The 17,875-nt window shown below is 51.4% G+C and overlaps 2 protein-coding genes across 5 annotated transcripts in view; both read right to left on the bottom strand.

Moving 5' to 3' along the window:
- IP6K1 (inositol hexakisphosphate kinase 1) overlaps positions 1–11,112 on the bottom strand; it is an 80,631-nt gene extending 69,519 nt beyond the window's left edge. Inside the window, exon 1 of one of the 4 annotated variants that reach the window (XM_017868054.1) lies at positions 11,095–11,112. The gene's annotated coding sequence lies outside the window, so the exon portion shown is untranslated. Of the gene's footprint in view, positions 1–3,990; positions 4,623–4,643; positions 4,860–11,094 lie in introns of those variants that run through there. The other 3 variants (XM_017868050.1, XM_017868052.1, XM_017868051.1) reach the window with 3 other exon arrangements.
- Positions 1–17,875, bottom strand: part of CDHR4 (cadherin related family member 4) — a 73,555-nt gene that overhangs the window by 55,168 nt on the left and 512 nt on the right. The window contains 17 exon segments of the mRNA XM_017868056.1: positions 11,095–11,182; positions 11,281–11,337; positions 11,844–11,986; positions 12,230–12,363; positions 12,366–12,451; positions 12,538–12,686; positions 12,961–13,100; positions 13,181–13,384; positions 13,678–13,771; positions 14,025–14,178; positions 14,274–14,427; positions 14,430–14,456; positions 14,687–14,823; positions 15,003–15,106; positions 15,992–16,102; positions 17,535–17,626; positions 17,702–17,864. Of these exon segments, the coding sequence (XP_017723545.1) occupies positions 11,095–11,182; positions 11,281–11,337; positions 11,844–11,986; positions 12,230–12,363; positions 12,366–12,451; positions 12,538–12,686; positions 12,961–13,100; positions 13,181–13,384; positions 13,678–13,771; positions 14,025–14,178; positions 14,274–14,427; positions 14,430–14,456; positions 14,687–14,823; positions 15,003–15,106; positions 15,992–16,102; positions 17,535–17,626; positions 17,702–17,864 (2,037 nt within the window).

Raw genomic sequence — 17,875 nt, 5'->3', positions numbered from 1 at the left:
TTTTTTAGACGGAGTTTCCCTCTTGTTGCCCAGGCTGGAGTGCAATGGCACAATCTCGGCTCACTGCAACCTCCGCCTCCCGGGTTCAAGTGATTCTACTGCTTCAATCTCCCAAGTAGCTGGGATTACAGGCGCCCACCACCACACCCGGCTAATTTTTTGTATTTTCAGTAGAGACAGGGTTTCACCATGTTGGCCAGGCTGGTCTCGAACTCCTGGCCTCAGGTGATCCACCCGCCTCCGCCTTGGCTTCCCAAAGTGCTGGGATTACAGGCATGAACCACTGTGCTGGTCTAAAAAATTATTCTTAAAAGAACAAATACTATTTTGATGTTTGTTTCAGGGCAATAATGCCACTGCAGTTCGAAGAGTATGGAATATATCCCCAGGAGCTGAAATGTTTGGGGGACATTTCATAAAGAGGTAGGTAGAAATGGAGCTGGACTATGGACAAGAGAGAAGCTGAAGGAAAAGGTCATCTCCACAGGCCAAAGGTCACTGGATTCAGCCATGAGAGGATTTGTGTAAAGAAAGAGTACGTATGGAATGTTTAGCAAACCATTTGGTTAGTGGGGATTAGGATAAACCCAGAGGAGGTAGGCTGGAGCCAGCTGGACTATATCGCCTTAAATGCCACATTAGGACATCAGATCTCATCCCATAAGCCTGTAGTAGTTCCTGATTTCAGTGCAGGATCTCCACAGTCTGTGCAGTGTGAAAAAGTCCTGAAATTGGCCAGGCAAGGTGACTCACATCTGTAATCCAGCATTTTGGGAGGCCGAGGTGGGAGGATCACTCCAACCAAGGAGCTAGAGGCCAGCCTCGGCAACAAACAAGACTCCATGTCCATTACCAAAAAAAAATTAAAATTAAGAATTAGCTGAGCACAGTAGTGCCCACCTGTAGTTCTAGCTACTCTGGAGGCTGAGGGAGGAGAATCACCTGAGCCCAGGAGTTCGAGGCTGCAGTGAGCTATGATTGAGCCACTGCACTCCAGCTGGGCAACAGAGTATGACCTGTCTCAAAAAAAAATTAAGTAAATAAAAGTACTAAAGTTTACAGATAAATTATGCAAAGATAAAGAACAGTGGATGGAAAGTCTACTATTTTTTTTTTTTTTTGAGACGGAGTCTAGCTCGTCGCCCAGGCTGGAGTGCAGTGGCACAATCTTGGTTGGCTCACTGCAACCTCCACCTCCCAAGTTCAAGAGATTCTCCTGCCTCAGCCTCCCGAGTAGCTGGGATTACAGGCACGTGCCACCAGGCCCGGCTAATCTTTGTATTTTTAGTAGAGACAATTCACCATGTTGGTCAGGTTGGTCTCGAACTCCTGACCTTGTGATCCACCCACCTCGGCCTCCCACAGTGCTGGGATTACAGGCGTGAGCCACCGCGCCTGGCCTGAAGGGTCTACTATTATAACAATAGTCTGACACATTTGCACTTAAAAATGCCCATCACAAACCAGGCACAGTGCCTCATGCCTGTACTTCAGGTATCTGAGGCAGGAAGATCGTTTGCACCCAGGAATTTGAGACTAGCCTAAGCAACACAGTGAGACCCCCATCTCTACAAAAAATTAAGACAAAGAAAATTAGCCAGGCATGGTGGCACACATGTTTAGTCTTAGCTACTTGGGAAGCTGAGGCAAGAGAATCACTTGAGCCCAGGAGTTGGAGGCTGCAGTGAGCTACAACTGGGCCACTACACTCAAGCCTAGGAGTTTTTTAAGAGACTGTCTCTTAAAACAGGCCAGGCGTGGCCAGGCGTGGTGGCTCACAACTGTAATCCCAGCACTTCGGGAGGCTAAGGTGGGTGGATCACCTGAGGTCAGGAGTTTGAGACCAGCCTGGCCAACACAGCAAAACCCCAGCTCTACCAAAAAAAAAATACAAAAATTAGCCAGGCGTGCTGGTGCATGCCTGTAGTCCCAGCTACTCGGGAGGCTGAGGCAGGAGAATCGCTTGAACCCAGGAAGCAGAAGCTGCAGTGAGGCAAGATCATGCCACTGCATTCCAGCCTGGGCAACAGAGGGAGACTCCGTCTCAAAAAAAAAAAGGCCAGGCGTGGTGGCTCATGCCTGTAATCCCAGCACTTTGGGAGGCCAAGACAGGAGGATCACTTGAGACTAGGAGTTCAAGCCCAGTCTGGGCAACTGAGACCCTGTCTCTACTTAAAATGCAAATGACAGCCAGTGCGGTGGCTCACCCGTGTAATCCCAGGCCAAGGTTGAGGTAGATGAATCACACGTCAGGAGTTCAAGACCAGCCTGGCCAACATGGTGAAACCCCGTCTCAGAAAAAAAAAAAGCAGGGCTTGGGACAATTTTGAAAAGCTCCTAATATTTTAGTATCCCCCTCCTTTCTTTTCAAGAACTGCCCAAGGAACTGGTCTTACCAAGATTAAAACACACTAAAGATTTAAAAAATGGCCCTGAAGGACAATGAAATAAATAAAGACTACTCAACTTCTCCCTTGCCTCACAAGTGTAGTATAAACTCAGTTGAACAGCAACAAGCAGCCAGCCTCCTCTGGGTTCAGCACCTGCTTTCCTAAAGGATCTCCTGACCAAGGAGGTAGTTTCTTTCAAAATTATTTTTACTTATTTATTATTTATTTCCTGAGACTAAGTCTCACTCTGTTGCCCAGGCTGGAGTGCAGTGACGCGATCTCGCCTCACTGTAACCTCCACTTTCCGGGTTCAGGCGATTCTACTGCCTCAGCCAAAGAGCTGGGACTACAGGCATGCACCACCACGCCCAGCTAATTTTTGTATTTTTAGTAGAGACGGGACTTCGCCATGTTGGCCAGGCTAGTCTCGAACTCCTGACCTCAGGTGATCCGCCCGCCTCAGCCTCCCAAAGTGCTGGGATTACAGACATGAGCCACCACATCTGGCCTCTTTCAAAATCATACATTCAGAGGTGACAAGACCTGATAGAAGTGCACAAAGTAGGCTGGGTGCATGGCCAGGCACAGTGGCTCACGCCTGTAAGTAATACCAGCAATTTGGGAGGCCGAGGCGGGCGGATCACGAGGTCAGGAGTTCAAGACCAGTCTGGCCAACATAGTGAAACCCTATCTCTACTGAAAATACAAAAATTAGCTGGGCATGGTGGCATGTGCCTGTAATCCCAGCTACTCGGGAGGCTGAGGCAGGAGAACTGCTTGAACCAGGGAGTCAGAGGTTGCAGTGAGCCGAGATCGCACCACTGTATCCAGTCTGGCAAAGGAGCGAGACTCCGTCTCAAAAAAAAAAAAGAAAGAAGAAAAGTGCACAAAGTATTGTCGCTTGACTTCTTAGTCACCTCATGCAGGCATGTTGTATGACCACATACAAGAAGACTGTGCAAAGAACCAGAGGCCACAGGTCAAGAGAAATGTGTTTTGTAACAATCAGAACTCTTCCTAGACCAGCACACTCTGCTGAGGATCTCCAACCTGCCCACATGCACAGGAAAGGGGCCTGAAGGTCTGTTTTCACTGAGCAAGATAATTTTACTAATGTTAAAAGTTAATTTGCACCGGGCGCAGTAGCTCACACTTGTAATCCCAGCACTTTGGGAGGCTGAGGCTCACGAGGTCAGGAGTTCGAGACCAGCCTGGCCAACATGGTGAAACCCCGTCTCTATTAAAAATACAAATATTAGCCGGGCATTGGTGGCGCGCGCCTGTGGTCCTAGCTACTCAGGAGGCTGAGGCAGGATAATCGCTTGAACCCAGGAGGCGGAGGTTGTGGTGAGCCGAGACTGCGCCGCTGCACTCCGGCCTGGGCAACAGAGTGAGAGACTGTTGCAAAAAAAAAAAAAAAAGTTAATTTGCCAGTTAGATACCATCCACAACAAAACAAGTTTCATTTATTTTCCGATTCTAAGACACTCCTACATTTCCTTTGTCTCCTATGGCGAGTATCTCTTTAGGAGAAAAAAAATCAATCAAGTTATCACCATAATATTCACTTTCTCCTAAAGCAAAAAGAGGAAGACATTACCACTCTCCAAAAAGTGGTGGTGAAGAACCAAAGAAATTATGTTCCAAAATAGAACTCGGCCATTACGGACATTTAACCAGGCTCTTTGGTAGGAAACAAACGGTGAGCTTCGAGGTACACGTGAGGTTCCGAACGGGTCTCGGGAAGCAGCAGCCAGGCAGAGGGTCCCCCTTGCCAGAATCACAGGGCCATGACACCGGCCTGCCTGGCTCGCGGGGGCTTTGGCTTGATTCGTCTAGTCTTAGCATCCAGCGTCCTGAAAATCACTCGCAGGAGCGCTATCTAAGAAAGAGGTAAGTCTATTTCTCAGCCAGGAGCAACACAACTCCCAGGAGAGCACCAGGGTGGCACCGGACACACTTCGGCGCTCCGGATCAGCAGAGTCCAGAGCTTCGGTCAGAGAAGCTGGTTTCCCGCTACTAGCCGGCCAGACCTCAGGCACTGGCGCTCTCCGACCTCCACACCGGCTGTTCCCCGGCTTCGGTGCCAGCATCTAGGAGGCTCGGCGGGCGGCCGGTCAGGACGCTCGAGCGATGTTCCAGTGATGCTCCACCGGAGCCCCGACCCCACGCGCGCCCACTCCAACGCCGCGCCCGCCACCGCCCTCCCCGCGGGCGTCAGGCCGGTCAATCGGCCCGGCTCCTGTCACTCACCCGCCCGGCCCGGGTACCGGGCGCCCACGGCTCCCTACGGGAGCTGGGCCCCCCGGGCCTCCAGGTTTCGGCCCGCCCCCTGGCAGGCAGCACAGGTGGCTGAGCCCCGCTACAGCGGCCTCTCACCGGCCGCTTGGTCCAGCTCCCGGCGCTGCCCACTGGGTACGGATCAACAACAAGATGGCGGCTAGCCGAGGGGGCGGGGGCCGGGCGTCATAGTAACCAGGACTCCAAAGAACCCGCCCCCGAGGGGGGTGCCCTCCCCAATCAACAGTCTTTTTGCTCGTCGCCAGGGGCAGTGCTTCCCGCTAACAGGTCAGCTCACCTGTCAGTCAGAGTCTGCCTCTCAGGGCCTGTGCCGAAAGCGTGGGGCACGTGACTGTGACGGCATGGGTTTGCGCATGCGCTTCGTTCTCGCTGTGACTGGCGGAGCTTTTGCTGGCGACTCTGAGGCCAGAGCGCCCTTGGCCTCTCTGCGTGTCTGGCCCCGGTGTGGTACCGGCGGCGTCTTCTCATACGTTTGCGCACACACAGGGACTCTCAGCGGTGTGCTATTCGTTTTTTTGTCACCCACTCTGGGAGAAGGGGGGTGCAGCCCCCAGTTCACTCTGGAGAGGAAACTGAGGCTCAGGGGAGGCCGAGCCAAGGTCACACCACCTCTAGAAATGGAGGTGCTGGTTCTCGCACCTCCTCCTACTGGTTTCAGAGTGTGAGGAGCCTCTATCCTGGCTTCCCGCGCTTTGTCCCTTAGTAGCCTCGAGGTACAGCAGTCTGTGCTGCCACAGCAGCCGCTGACTCATTGCCCATGCTTTCCTGCCTGAGGTTTAGAGCCTAGCACAAGTCCTGACACACGGCGGGCACTCCCTTTTCTCAGTCCTAGAGCATCTTGTCTTGAGATCCTATGACAGCATCTTTGGCCCTGGACTGTCATGACCGGCCTACCAGGCATATTAATGGTCCCAGGAAGATGGTCACACCTTGCTCCCCATACAGAACACCTAACTCTGGGCTTGGCTTTAGGCTTAGAACACCAGATGAAGTTACGTGGCGTGGGCCCACACCCAAATGCCCCAACTAGCTAACTCTTTTGAGCCTTAGCCTTTCTTTAGCTTTGGTTGCCCCATCTGTAGAATGAAAATAAAAGTGGAGCTTCTCAGAGGAAGATTTCATGAACCCTTAGAGCAGGGGAAGAACTCAGGAAAAATCGGCCTAAAACCACTTCCTGGAACAACCTGCTTCCAGAAGTTGCTGTTTCTGAGGCATGCCTTAAAACACTAACTTTGGTGGAAGCCCCATGAAGGGTTTTTGTTTTGTTTTGTTCCCACAGAAGGCACTCAGCTTCTTCCTGGCCCTAGGATACCATAACTGGTTCAGAAAGGGAGACCCTCCTAGCCAGGTGCGGTGGCTCATGCCTGCAATCCAGCATTTTGGGAGGCCAAAGCGGGCGGATCACTTGAGGTCCAGGGTTCGAGTCCAGCCTGGCCAAAATGGTGAAACCCCGTCCCTACTAAAAATACAAAAATTAGCCAGACGTGGTGGCAGGTACCTGTAATCCCAGCTACTCAGGAGGCTGAGGCAGGAGAATCACTTGAACCTGGGAGGCAGAGGTTCAGTGAGCTGAGATCACGCCACTACACGCTAGCCTGGGCGACAGAGCAAAATTCTGTCTCAAAAGAAAAAGAAAGAAAGTAAGGTTCTCCAGTGCCCTGAGGGGGATCAGGCCCACAGACTCAACAGAGGAGGAAAGACTGTGATAACTTGGATTTACCACAGTAAGATCCTCTTGGAGAGCTGGTAGAAGCCTGAGACCTGATGTCAGGATGGGCATGGAGAGTGGGCCAACATTGCACCCAGCAAGACCTGCCCACCAGCAGATTGTTGCAGGCCACCTGGCTACATGCAGTAGCTCAGGTCAGCACAGGGAGAGGCGAGAGCAGAGGAACCGGAAGAAACATCGGGAAGAAAAGTCAACAACCCTCAAAAGGGGGATTCTGCTAATCCTCCAGGACCAGCCATGCCACAGGATTCTCAAGTCGGCATCACCCCTCACCCCAGTGCAAAAGCTCCAAATCCTTCCCAAGAAAACCTCCACATACAGTTGGCAAATTGCCCTGAAGTTTGATGGGGCCCTCAAAAAGCAAAAAGCAACAGTGGTATAACTACCATGGATAACAGTTTGGAGGTTCCTCAGAAAACTATAAATACAGTTACCACATGATCCAACAATCCCATTGCTGGGTATGTACCCAAAGGAAAGGAAATCAGTATATTAAAAAGATATCTGCACTTCCGTGTTTGCTGCAGCGCCATTCACAATAGCCAAGATTTGGAAGCAACCTAAGTGTCCATCAACAGATGAATGAATAAAGAAAATATGGCCGGGCACGGTGGCTCCAAGCCTGTTAATCCCAGCACTTTTGGCCGAAATGGCGAGAAACGGCGGATCAACGAAGGTCAGGAAGATCGAGACCATCCTGGGCGAACAACGGTTGAAAACCCCGTTGCTACTAAAAAAACAAAAACTACCGGGCGATAGGTGGGCGCCTGACCAGGCTACTCAGGAGTCTTGAGAAGGAGAAAACAAGCAGAAAAAACCCGGGAGAGGCAGAAAGCTGGCGCAGTGAAGCTGAGATCCGGCCACTGCACTCCAGCCTGGGCGGACAGGCGAACTCTTTCTTCAAAAAAAAAAAAAAAAAAGGAAAAATATTGGTGCATTATGGGCCAGGGCGTGGTAGTTCAACCGCCTGTAAAATCCCAGCACTTTGGGGCTGAGCAGTGCGGATCACGAAGGGTCAGGAGATCGAGGAACCATCCTGGCTAACATGGTGAAAAAACCCCATCCTTACTAAAAATTACAAAATTAAGTGGGGCTGGTGCGTGAAGCACCTTGCTAGTTCCAGCTTAACTCAGGAGCTGAAAGGCAGGAAAGAAAGCTTGTTGGAACCCAGGAGGCGGAGTTGCATTGAGACGAAAATCGCGCCAACTGCCACTTTCCAGTCGGGCAAAAAACAAGTGAGACCTTCCATCTCAAAAAAAAATTTAATAAATTTAAAATTATGGATAATTACGCAGAAATGGAGTATTATAAAAACCATGGAAAAGGATGAAAAATTGGGAACGGTGTGGTGGCTCACGCCTGAAATCCCAAAGAAACTCGGGAGGCGAGCAAAAAGGGGCAGGATCAACCTGAGGTCCAGGAGTTCAAGACCAAACCTGGCCAAAAAACATGAGGTTAAAAACTCCTTCTTCTACTTAAAAAAAATAAAAAAAAATAAAAAGGCCGGGTGGGTGGGAATTTGCCCCAACCTGGGTCCCAAGCTACTTTTCAGGAAAGGGGAAACTTTGGAAGGTCCAATGAGGAAAAAAATTTGCCTTTTGTTTGAAACATGAAAGGGCGGGGGGGAGTTGGCCAAGTTTTTTTAAGGCCCAAAAGATCCTGGCCCAAAAAACTGTTACCTCCAAAAGCCTGGTGGAAAAAAACAAAGTAAGACCTTTTTCCGTTTTCTTTTCCAAAAAAAAAAAAAAGGAAAAAAGATTTAAACAAAAAAACCAATTTTAAATTTCATGGAGATAGTGGTAAAAGGGAATAGTTACCAGTAGCTCTGGAAGAGGTGGGAGGTGGGATGGGTAAATGGACACCAGAAAAAAGAAAAAAATGAATGGAGAATCCTAGTGTTTTGATAGCACAACCAAAAGGACCTTATATGTCAAATAATAAAACTTAATTGTACCATTTTAAAATAAACAAAAAAATAGATTAATTTGGGATTATTTGTAACACAAAGATAAATACTTCCAGGGATGGATAACCCGCATTTTCGATGAAAGTGATTATTAAGCATTAGCATACCTTATCAAAAAACATTCTCATGTTTACCTCCAAATTTATACACCTATGTAACCCATCAAAGAAAATTTAAAAAATTACGAAAAAAAATTAAAAAGAGCGGAACATTCTCAACAACAAACAAAAAAGCAAACCCAGTTGAGCCAGGATCACCTGTAATCCCAGCACTTTGGGGGAGGCTGGAAGCAAGGAAGAATCGGCTTGGAACCAGGATTCAAGAACAGCCTGGTCACATAGCAAAGACCCCATCCTAACAATAAAAAATTAAAAATTAGCCAGGCCATCGGTAGTTCCATGCCTGTTAGTCCCCACCTACTGGGAATGTGAGTAGTGAAGAAATCCATTTGAACCTCGGGCGGTCCAAGGTCCACAGTGTAGCTCCCAAGATCAAACCACAGTTTGCCCCTCCCAGCCTGGGCAACCAAAAAGCCAGAACCCTATCTCCTCTCTTCTCTCCTCTCTCTGCTCTCTCCTCTCTTCTCTCTCTTCTCTCTCTTCACACACAACACACACACACCACAACACATTTGTTCCTCTCTTTTGGATAGGAAAAGGACAGTAGGTGGCTCCTGAAGTAAGACCCAGTTGATTGGAGCCCCTCAGTCACTGACAAAGGGTGATAGCCTATTTAATCCTATACAGCATACAGTCAACACTGTAGTCCAAAGCCATCATACAAAATACCTCTAAAAGAAAAAAAATCCGGCCGGGCCGGTTGGCTTCAACGCCTGTAATCCAGCAACTCTGGGAGGCTGAGACGGGCAGATCACGACACGGTCAAGGAGATCGAGACCCATTCCTGGGCTAAAAAACACGGGAAAACCCCGTCTCTACTAAAAAAAAATACAAAAAAACTAGCCGGGCGAGGTGGCGGGCGCCTGTTAGTCCCAAGCTACTGGAGGCTGAGGCAGGAGAAATGGCGGAAACCCGGGGAGGCGGAGTCTTTGCAGTGAAGGCTGAGATCCGGCCCCCATCTGCCATCCAAGCCTGGGTGAACCAGAGCGAAAGAACTCCGTTTCCAAAAAAAAAAAAAAAAGAAGAAAAGAAAAGAAAAATAAATCCAGGTGCAGTACTGCGCCCATAGTCCCAGCTACTCAGGAGGCTGAGATGAGAGGCTCTCTTGAAGCCAGGAGTTAGAGGCTATAGTGCGCTGTAACACCTGTGAATAGCCTCTGCACTCCAACCTGGGCACCATAGTGAGATCCTGTCTTAAAAAAAAAAAAAAAAAAAACCTGAAAGAGAAAAGGAAAACCTTACTGCTCCCTAGAGTCTGCTCACAAGGTAGGGAGTTCTCCAAGTGAGAACAAGGAGGCACAGATTTCAGAGCTTCTCCCACGTGTTGGCTACAAGCTAGAACTTTTCTATTTGTAATTTTGTTTATTATGAATCAGCTTGAAAACACAGCCCATGATGGTGTGAAAAAGAAATTTCCCGAGACGGGTGGATCACGAGGTCAGGAGATCGAGACCATCCTGGCTAACATGGTGAAACCCTGTCTCTACTAAAAAATACAAAAGCTAGCCGGGCGAGGTGGCAGGCGCCTGTAGTCCCAGCTACTCGGGAGGCTGAGGCAGGAGAATGGCGTAAACTCGGGAGGCGGAGCTTGCAGTGAGCTGAGATCCGGCCACTGCACTCCAGCCCGGGCGACAGAGCGAGACTCCGTCCCAAAAAACAAAAAAAGAAAGAAAAAGAAAAAGAAATTCCACACATGGTAAAGCAGCTACTTGACCTCAGAGCCAGCACCAGGCTCCTGTGCGTGTGTTAAACAGGTAGTCTCTTCCTGTACCTAAAACCTGTAGGAGAGAGAAGAGAGCGGGGGATGCTGCTGGCCCCAGGAGAACTGCCTCCTTCTCCTCTTACCTAAGGGTAGGAGATCATTCCTTCAGGACCCTTAGTGTGACACCCCACCTTCGCTGGAATCTAACCTGTCCCCTCCCTCCCTTCTCAGCAAATTCTCTGAACTCTGTCTCAAATGCACAGGAAGCCTCCTTGATTCTCCAACACTGGACACCAGCTTCCCTAAGGCCAATGCCAAATTACTCTCCCATAATTCACTGGTGACACTGGACTATCTGGGAGCCTCTCCCCTCACCATCATCCCTCCTCCTGTTGTAGGCAGAGACCAGACCAGATATGAGGCATCTCCTGACCCCCTAGATATTTGACAAAGGACGGATGAAGGGTGAGTGGGGGTGAGAGCAGACCCCATTCAGGAAAAAAGCAGATAGATGATGGGTTCCTGGGAGTAGGAGGAGATATTGAGATGAGGTAAAGAGAGGAGGAGATACTCAGATTGGGTGAGGGCCCAGGCAGATAATAGTTTAGGAAGAGGGGGACTCATGGGAGTCCTGTGCTCTGCCATCAAAATGCTGCTGAGGGGGAAAAAAAAAAGGTGCAATGAATTGAACCCTGCCCATAGGGGAGCAGAAGAAGACCTGCTCCTAGGGGGCCAGAAGCCCACCTGCCTCCTCCATCCTTATGGTGCTAGTGTGGGCACTTCCACAGGGATAGCCATTCACGGGAAAAGGGGCAAGCTTGGTGGGGGCAGGGGAGTACTATGGAGCAGCCTTGGTGCCCACTACTTGAAATGGTGAGCTGACATACCAGACTTATGATGCTACTGGGTGCCTGGGACATCTCCATCATTGGTGCCTCCATGAAACCCTCGACGTATCCCTCAGTTCCCTGGATGCTGGGGCAAAGTAGGAGCAAGAGTACAGGGCAAAGCTCTGGGCCCCAACCTGAGTTTAAGAGATGGGCTCCCAGGCAAAGTATGCAAAGGAGACTGACCTGTTTAGCAGCAAAGCCTGGGCTGGTTTGCTGGGTGCCTGCAGCAGCCGGGCCAACCTAAAATGCCAGGAGGAGTAACCAAGCAGTGAAGGCAGTAGGCCTACTGGCTCCAGGAACTAGTACCATTCACCTGTCCCTTTTTATTGGGAATAACCAGTGTCTGTATGCAGTGCCCACATCGTTACATCCCCTTTCCCTGGGCTCAGTCCTATGTCCACAAGGAACTTCAGAGTCTACAGGAGCAGGAAAGCTTTCCAGTGGAGGGCAGAAGTCAGGAATAGGGGTAAATGCCCAATGCATGACAGACTCACAGTTTCAAGTCCTGAGCTTATCAACCCTCCCCCCATTTCAAACTGGATTCTGCCGGTGATGGAAGTTGCTTCCTCCCAGTGTCTCTCTGACCCTAATTTAAAGACTTCTGGAGGGAGAGCAGCCCTCCTCAATATCAGTTTGTCACCCACCCACTTGGGCATTGTCGTCTAATCTTGGGTGAAACCACCATGACAACTGGGGTCCATAGGTGGGTGGGGGGCAGGTAGGGAGCACAAGAATAGGATCCCTACCCCTGGAGGAGCCTGCCAAGAAGCCAGCCTCGGACCAAGAGGAGAAGAGTACCAGTTGCTGTCAACACCACCACAAACCAGGGCTGTGGTTGCCTGAAAGCCTCTGTGTCTGTCACGAGCATGAGTGTCATCATTGAGGGCACCTGAAAAGGAGGCCACAGCCTCACCACTGCCTTGCCAAAATGCCCTGACCATCCAGCCTTCCAACCCCTCCCTGGGCTAGGCCACCCCACACCCGTGATTTGCTCTTCAACACCTCTGGGCTTTCTGCACTCAGCACTTCCCTCTGAACTGCCTTCCCCATAGTTCCACCCGAAAAACTGGGTCTCCTTACTTTCCAAGGTCCACCCTTCCCACCCCACTGAGGGCCCAAGGAGCCTCCTCACTGTGGTTCTGTGGGTGCTGGTGGCCACTGTGCTGGCCCTCCAGTGAACTAGATGCACAATAATGGTGGCTGTGGTGCTGAGGTTGAGGGTGGAGCGGCCTGCATCGGCCACACAGATCAGTAGCTCATAGTACAGGGCTGCTGTGGCCAGAAGGGCCCCAACACAAGGTCACTGTGCACCAGGATGGCCTCTTGCAGGATGAATCAGTTCTGGCTATTCCCTGAAATCAGAGTGACAGGAGGAAGAGACCATTGCTGGCCTTGGCCTGCCCCTCACTCACAACCTGGTGGTGCCCATGTCCCCTTCCTCCCACGATGCTATAGGAATAGGTCAGGTGCTGTGGCTCCTGAGGGATCTAGCATGACACCTTGGTCACCTCCACACTACAGCCCAGAGGAGCATAGATGGTGAGTTCCTGAAATGGGGGCTCACATTCGGGGGCATGGTCATTCACATCCTGCAGAAAGGAACCAGGTTAGGAGTGGGTAGAACCCACCCCCCAAACCTCCGAGTCAGCCCCTCAACTTCTTCTCACCACAGCCGGAGCCTAGGCATTAAGGGATCAAAGCATCACACAACAGGCTCCAGAGCTTTCCACAATTAGGCCCCACTCCTCTCCAGCCAACTCGTGGAAGAAACCGAGGCACAGAGTGGAAAAACAGAACACCACAGGGCGATCTGAATGCCTATCTTTCCAAGTATTTATTTCCAAAGCCTTAGGACACAGTTACCTCAACCTTGATGGTAATGGTACAGGAGCCTGAGCGGTGATGGTTGGGGTTCTGTTCTTGGCCATGGTCAATCAGCAGGACAGTGAGCCTGTACAGCCTCTGCTGCTCATAGTCCAAAGGTCCCAGGATGTAAACTTCCCCTAGAGGGGGAGATCACAGCCTCAGCCTGCAGAGCCAACTCTGGCTTGCCGTTTCCATCCAAGCCCTGGGGTGGATGTACCACTGAGATTGTCCACAGCAAAGGTGGTAGAACCACCAGAGGTGTAGTACTCAATGTTGTCATGAGGATAATCCATATCCATGCCCACCACAGAGCCCAGCAGAGTGTGGGGCACTGCATCCTCCTGAACCTGGAATGTGCGAGGGACACAGGCTGGGGAGAACTCGTTGATGGGTGTCACCATCACCAGTACCGGCACCTCAGCTGGAGGTCATTTGGCAGTCAAGGAGCTGGCCTGGGGTGCCTATCCCTGAAGTGGGGGTCTGAGGAGGGAGACATGGCCCTGCCCTGGGGGGTCTAAAGAGTGAGAGGGTCTAAAGGGAGGGCAGAAGCCTTCCCTTGCTGGGGGTCTAAGAGATATATCCTCAGGGTCTGAAATGGAGACAACCCTGCCCTACTGGATTCTAAAGGAGGAGCGATGACCCTGTCCTGAGCATGGGAAGCAGGAGGACAGAACAGCCTTGTCCTGGGTGTCCAGGCCGGGTGTGGTTACTCACTGGTCATCTGGGGCTGGCCACCATCGAGCACCAGGATGGAGGCTGCATGCTGGAAGCAGGTTCCAGGAGTGTCACAGTCCAGTGTGGCATTCACCTAGCCAAAGGGGCTAGAAAGTGAGGTCCAGTCAGGGCCTGAGAGAGCCCTGAGCCACACGGGGCTGCTGTAGGCCAGGGCATCCACAAATATCCTGCCCGGATCCTGTTTTCCAGACTGCAACACAGGTTGGCTCAACAGCCATCCCTCCCACCCCCACTCCCATGGTCTCAGCTCTCAAAGACCCTTGGCCCACCCACCCCTTCCCACTGCAAGCACCCTGCAAGTGGGTCTGGGAGCTGGGGCTGGGCACCTCAAGGACTCTGTCATAAAGGCAGAGGCTGGCAGTGTTGGAAGAGCTGCAGAACCACAGCTTGTAGTCCAGGGTGGCGTCAACAGAGTCCAGATCTTCACAGGTGAGAGTATTCAGCACGGTGCCCACAGGTGCAGTCTCGGGGATTTGGGATCTGAGAGTATGCCGTGGCAGCAAGGCGGGAGTCTGGCAGCACCCTGAGTCATGGCTCTGGCCCCAGCAGCCCAGGTAAGGTTCCTGTGTACTCACACCAGAAGCACTGGGAGGCAGCGTGGAGGTCAGAGGTTGACCAGCCGCACATTCATGGTGAGCTTGAGCTTGGCACTGGCCCACAGCTGGTGCCACTCAAAGGCCTTCACCTGCAGCCTGGAAACCGAAGTGCCTGGGGTGTGAGCTAACTCTAGGGCATCGTGGTCCAGACCACACTGTCTGCTGCATGGGGTGAGAGGGTCAGGGAACACAGAGATCAGCCCTGCTCCCAGCTCAGTCCCACTCCCACCAGCCCACCAGATCCATAGGCAAAGGAGGCCGCTGAGCCTGGCCCTCCTGCTGCCTTCTCCAAGACCAAGCCCCCAAACAGGAAGGTGAAAAGGTACTATGGGTCACCTCTGGACCAGCCACAGAGGCATCCCAGTACCTGCCCCTCCCTCAACACCTCTCACCATGACCGATGGAGAAGAGTGGGCTGGGCACCGGAGACAGGATTTCATAGCACAGGTCGACACCCCAGGCCCGGACCTGAACCACCTCACTACCAGGGGCCAGGTTCTCAGGGATGGTGATATTCTGAGCCTGCTCACTGGACCAAAAGGGGGGCACTGGTTCCCGCCCATTCCTGCTCACCCTGTGGGTCCACAGCTTCCTTCCCTGGGCCCCCCTCCTGTCAGGGCTGGGACTCAGCTCCAGCAGCCTCACCCTACCTGATTCCATGGGGCTAGGCCCTTCCTCCCTCACTCTTCCAGGGTAGGGGAGCCTTACAGGAAGGAAACCTGACTGGAGGGAACAGGCAAAACCTTCACCATCACCATCGCTTGGCAGCTTTGCCTTTTTCCAAAGGACACTGAGATCTGCAGCTGGAAGACCTGTGGTGCACCCAGAACAGAAAAGGAGCCAGAGTGTGTGTGTGTCCACCTCTTTGTCTATGCCCAGTCCTCCCCTTAAATAGGCAACCTCACTTAGGATCTGCAAAAGAAGCCTCAACTTCCACTCTTCCCCATGATCCCCATGACCTGTCACTCTGCTGACAAGTATTCCTTTGAGCCCCATATCTTTGGGCCATAAATTATTCCGTTAGGATGCAAACAGCCCAAGAGTGATATCTGAATCATTGACAATGTGAATTTTTATCTTAGAGTTGCTGAAAGCCACCTCCAGACTGCACTGACCACTTTACTCAGAACTTTTTTTTTTTTTTTTTTTTTGCCCAGGTTGGAGCGCAGTGGTATGATCTCGGCTCACTGCAACCTCCATCCCCTGGGTTCAAGCAATTCTCCTGCCTCAGCCTCCTGAGTAGCTGGGATTACAAGCATGTGCCACCACATTTGGCTAATTTTTGTATTTTTAGTAGAGACGGGGTTTCTCCATGTTGGCCAGGCTGGTCTTGAACCCCTGAAATCAGGTGACAACACCCACCTCAGCCTCCCAAAGTGCTAGGATTACATGGGTGAGCTACCATACCCGGCCATTACCCAAGACTTTCTTTTACTGTGTGATTGCCCTAAACACATTTCTTTCTATTAGAGGGCTTGTGAATTCCCAGAGAGAGGGATTCCTCTTCTTTCTAGAACTCCAGAGCCCAGCACAGAACCAAACTAAAGTGGGAGGACAACCAGCATGGAGCAGCAGGTCCAGGTCTGAGAAAGTCAGTGTTAGTTGAGGAGGCCAAGGAGGCCAAGAATAAGCACATTTCTAAAAGGTAGGAGCTCTACCCAATCCATGGACACCCCCAGATTCCAAGTCATGCTCACCTTTCGAGCCTGGCCTAGGAGGCCCTGGGATGGTGCCTACAGCCAGCCTTGCTCATTGATGGAGAAAGGTCCAGGGAAGTGTGGCAGGTCCTGGGCACTGATAATGCTCAACTGACAGAACAGAGATGCTGGCAACCCCATTCAACCCCAAGTGCCCTGAGCACCCCCGTCAACAACCCAGCAGCAACCCTCCAGCAACCCAGCAGGCACCTGCCTACACCCAACTTATTTTCTTTTCTTTTCCTTCCTTCCCTTCCTCCCTCCCTCCCTCCCTCCCTCCCTCCGTCCTTCCTTCCTTCCTTCCTTCCTTCTTTTCTTTCTTTCCCTCTCTCTTTCCTTCTCTGTCTCTCTGCTTCCTTCCTTCCTTCTTTCCTTCCTTCTTTTTTTTGAGACAGAGTCTCACTCTGTCACCCAAGCTGGAGTGCAGTGGTGCGATCTCAGCTCACTGCAACCTCCACTTCCTGGGTTCAAGCGATTCTCCTGCCTCAATCTCCTGAATAGCTGGGATTACACACCTGTGCCAGCACACCCAGCTAATTTCTTTCCTTCCTGCCTGCCTGCCTGCCTCCACCTCCTGGGTTCAAGTGATTCTTCAGTCTCAGCCTCCTGAATAGCTGAGATTACAGGTGCCCACCACCACGCCTGGCTAATTTTGGTATTTTTAGTAGAGATAGGGTTTCACCATGTTGGCCAGGCTGGTCACAAACTCCTGACCTCCAGTGATCCACCTGCCTCGGCCTCCCAAAATGCTGGGATTATAGGTGTGAGCCACTGCGCCCAGCCTCACACCCAATTTTCTCATGCTTCACCACTGACCCTTATCCCAGCCTGGGCTCCAGCCCAGGTCCTAGTCACAATCCTCTTCCTTCCAGCCCAAGCCCTGGCCACAATCCTCAATACTTTTTGCTTTTAAGTGAGTTACTGTTTTTAAATACTTTCTTTTTTTTTTTTTTTTTTTTTTTTTTTTTTGAGACAGAGTCTTGTTCTGTCAGCCAGGCTGGAGCAGTGGCACAATCTTGGCTCAGTGCAATCTCCACCTCCCGGGTTCAAGCGATTCTCCTGCCTCAGCTTCCCAAGTAGCTGGGATTACAGGCACACGCCACCACACCCAGCTAATTTTTGTATTTTTAGTAGAGACAGAGTCTCCATGATGGCCAGGCTGGTCTCGAACTCCTGAGCCCACCTGCCTCAGCCTCCCAAAGTGCTGGGATTATAGGTGTGAGCCACTGTGCCTGGCCATTATCTACATTTTATTTATTTTTTATTACAAAAATGATACAGAATTGTCATAGAGAACTGAGAACACATAGTAGATCTTGAAAGAACTCAGCCCCTGAGATGTCCCTGTGGGAACAGCCATGGTCACTGGGGAGTGAGCAGCCCTCAGCAGCTCTCTCCAAGAACATGCATCATGTAGAGGCTCATCTGTGCCTCTGCTGCAAGGTTCCTCTGCAGGCTGTGCCTGGCCAGGCAGGGGTTAATTTATTCTCTCCGTCCCCACTGCCCCCATCCTGTCACCCACCGTCCCACATCCTGGGCTCACCTGGGCTCTGTGGAGTTCTAAGCCTGGGAGGAGCAGAGTGTACAGCCGAGCCCCAGGTGTGACTGTCTCTGGCACCTGAATCATTACCGCAGTTGGCCAGAGTGGAGGTCAGGGAAGATCTGTTCAGGCCATGCCTGCCCACCCCTGCTGACTGCCCCTGGCCTCACCTGGGCTGGCAAATTGACCAGCACACTGGATATGGCTAAGGTCCCGCTGCACATCCACAGAGAGTGATCCCTCCATCATATGGTTGCCACATGTGAACTTCAGCTGCAGCTTGTAGTGGTTCACCATCAGGGCATCCAACTGAGCAGAGCTGCTCAAGGTCAACTGGGGTAGGT

The sequence above is a fragment of the Rhinopithecus bieti genome, unplaced genomic scaffold (genome assembly GCF_001698545.2).
Source record: "Rhinopithecus bieti isolate Rb0 unplaced genomic scaffold, ASM169854v2 scaffold_3875, whole genome shotgun sequence".
Lineage (NCBI taxonomy): Eukaryota > Metazoa > Chordata > Mammalia > Primates > Cercopithecidae > Rhinopithecus > Rhinopithecus bieti.
This window is presented reverse-complemented; position numbering and strand designations above follow the sequence as displayed.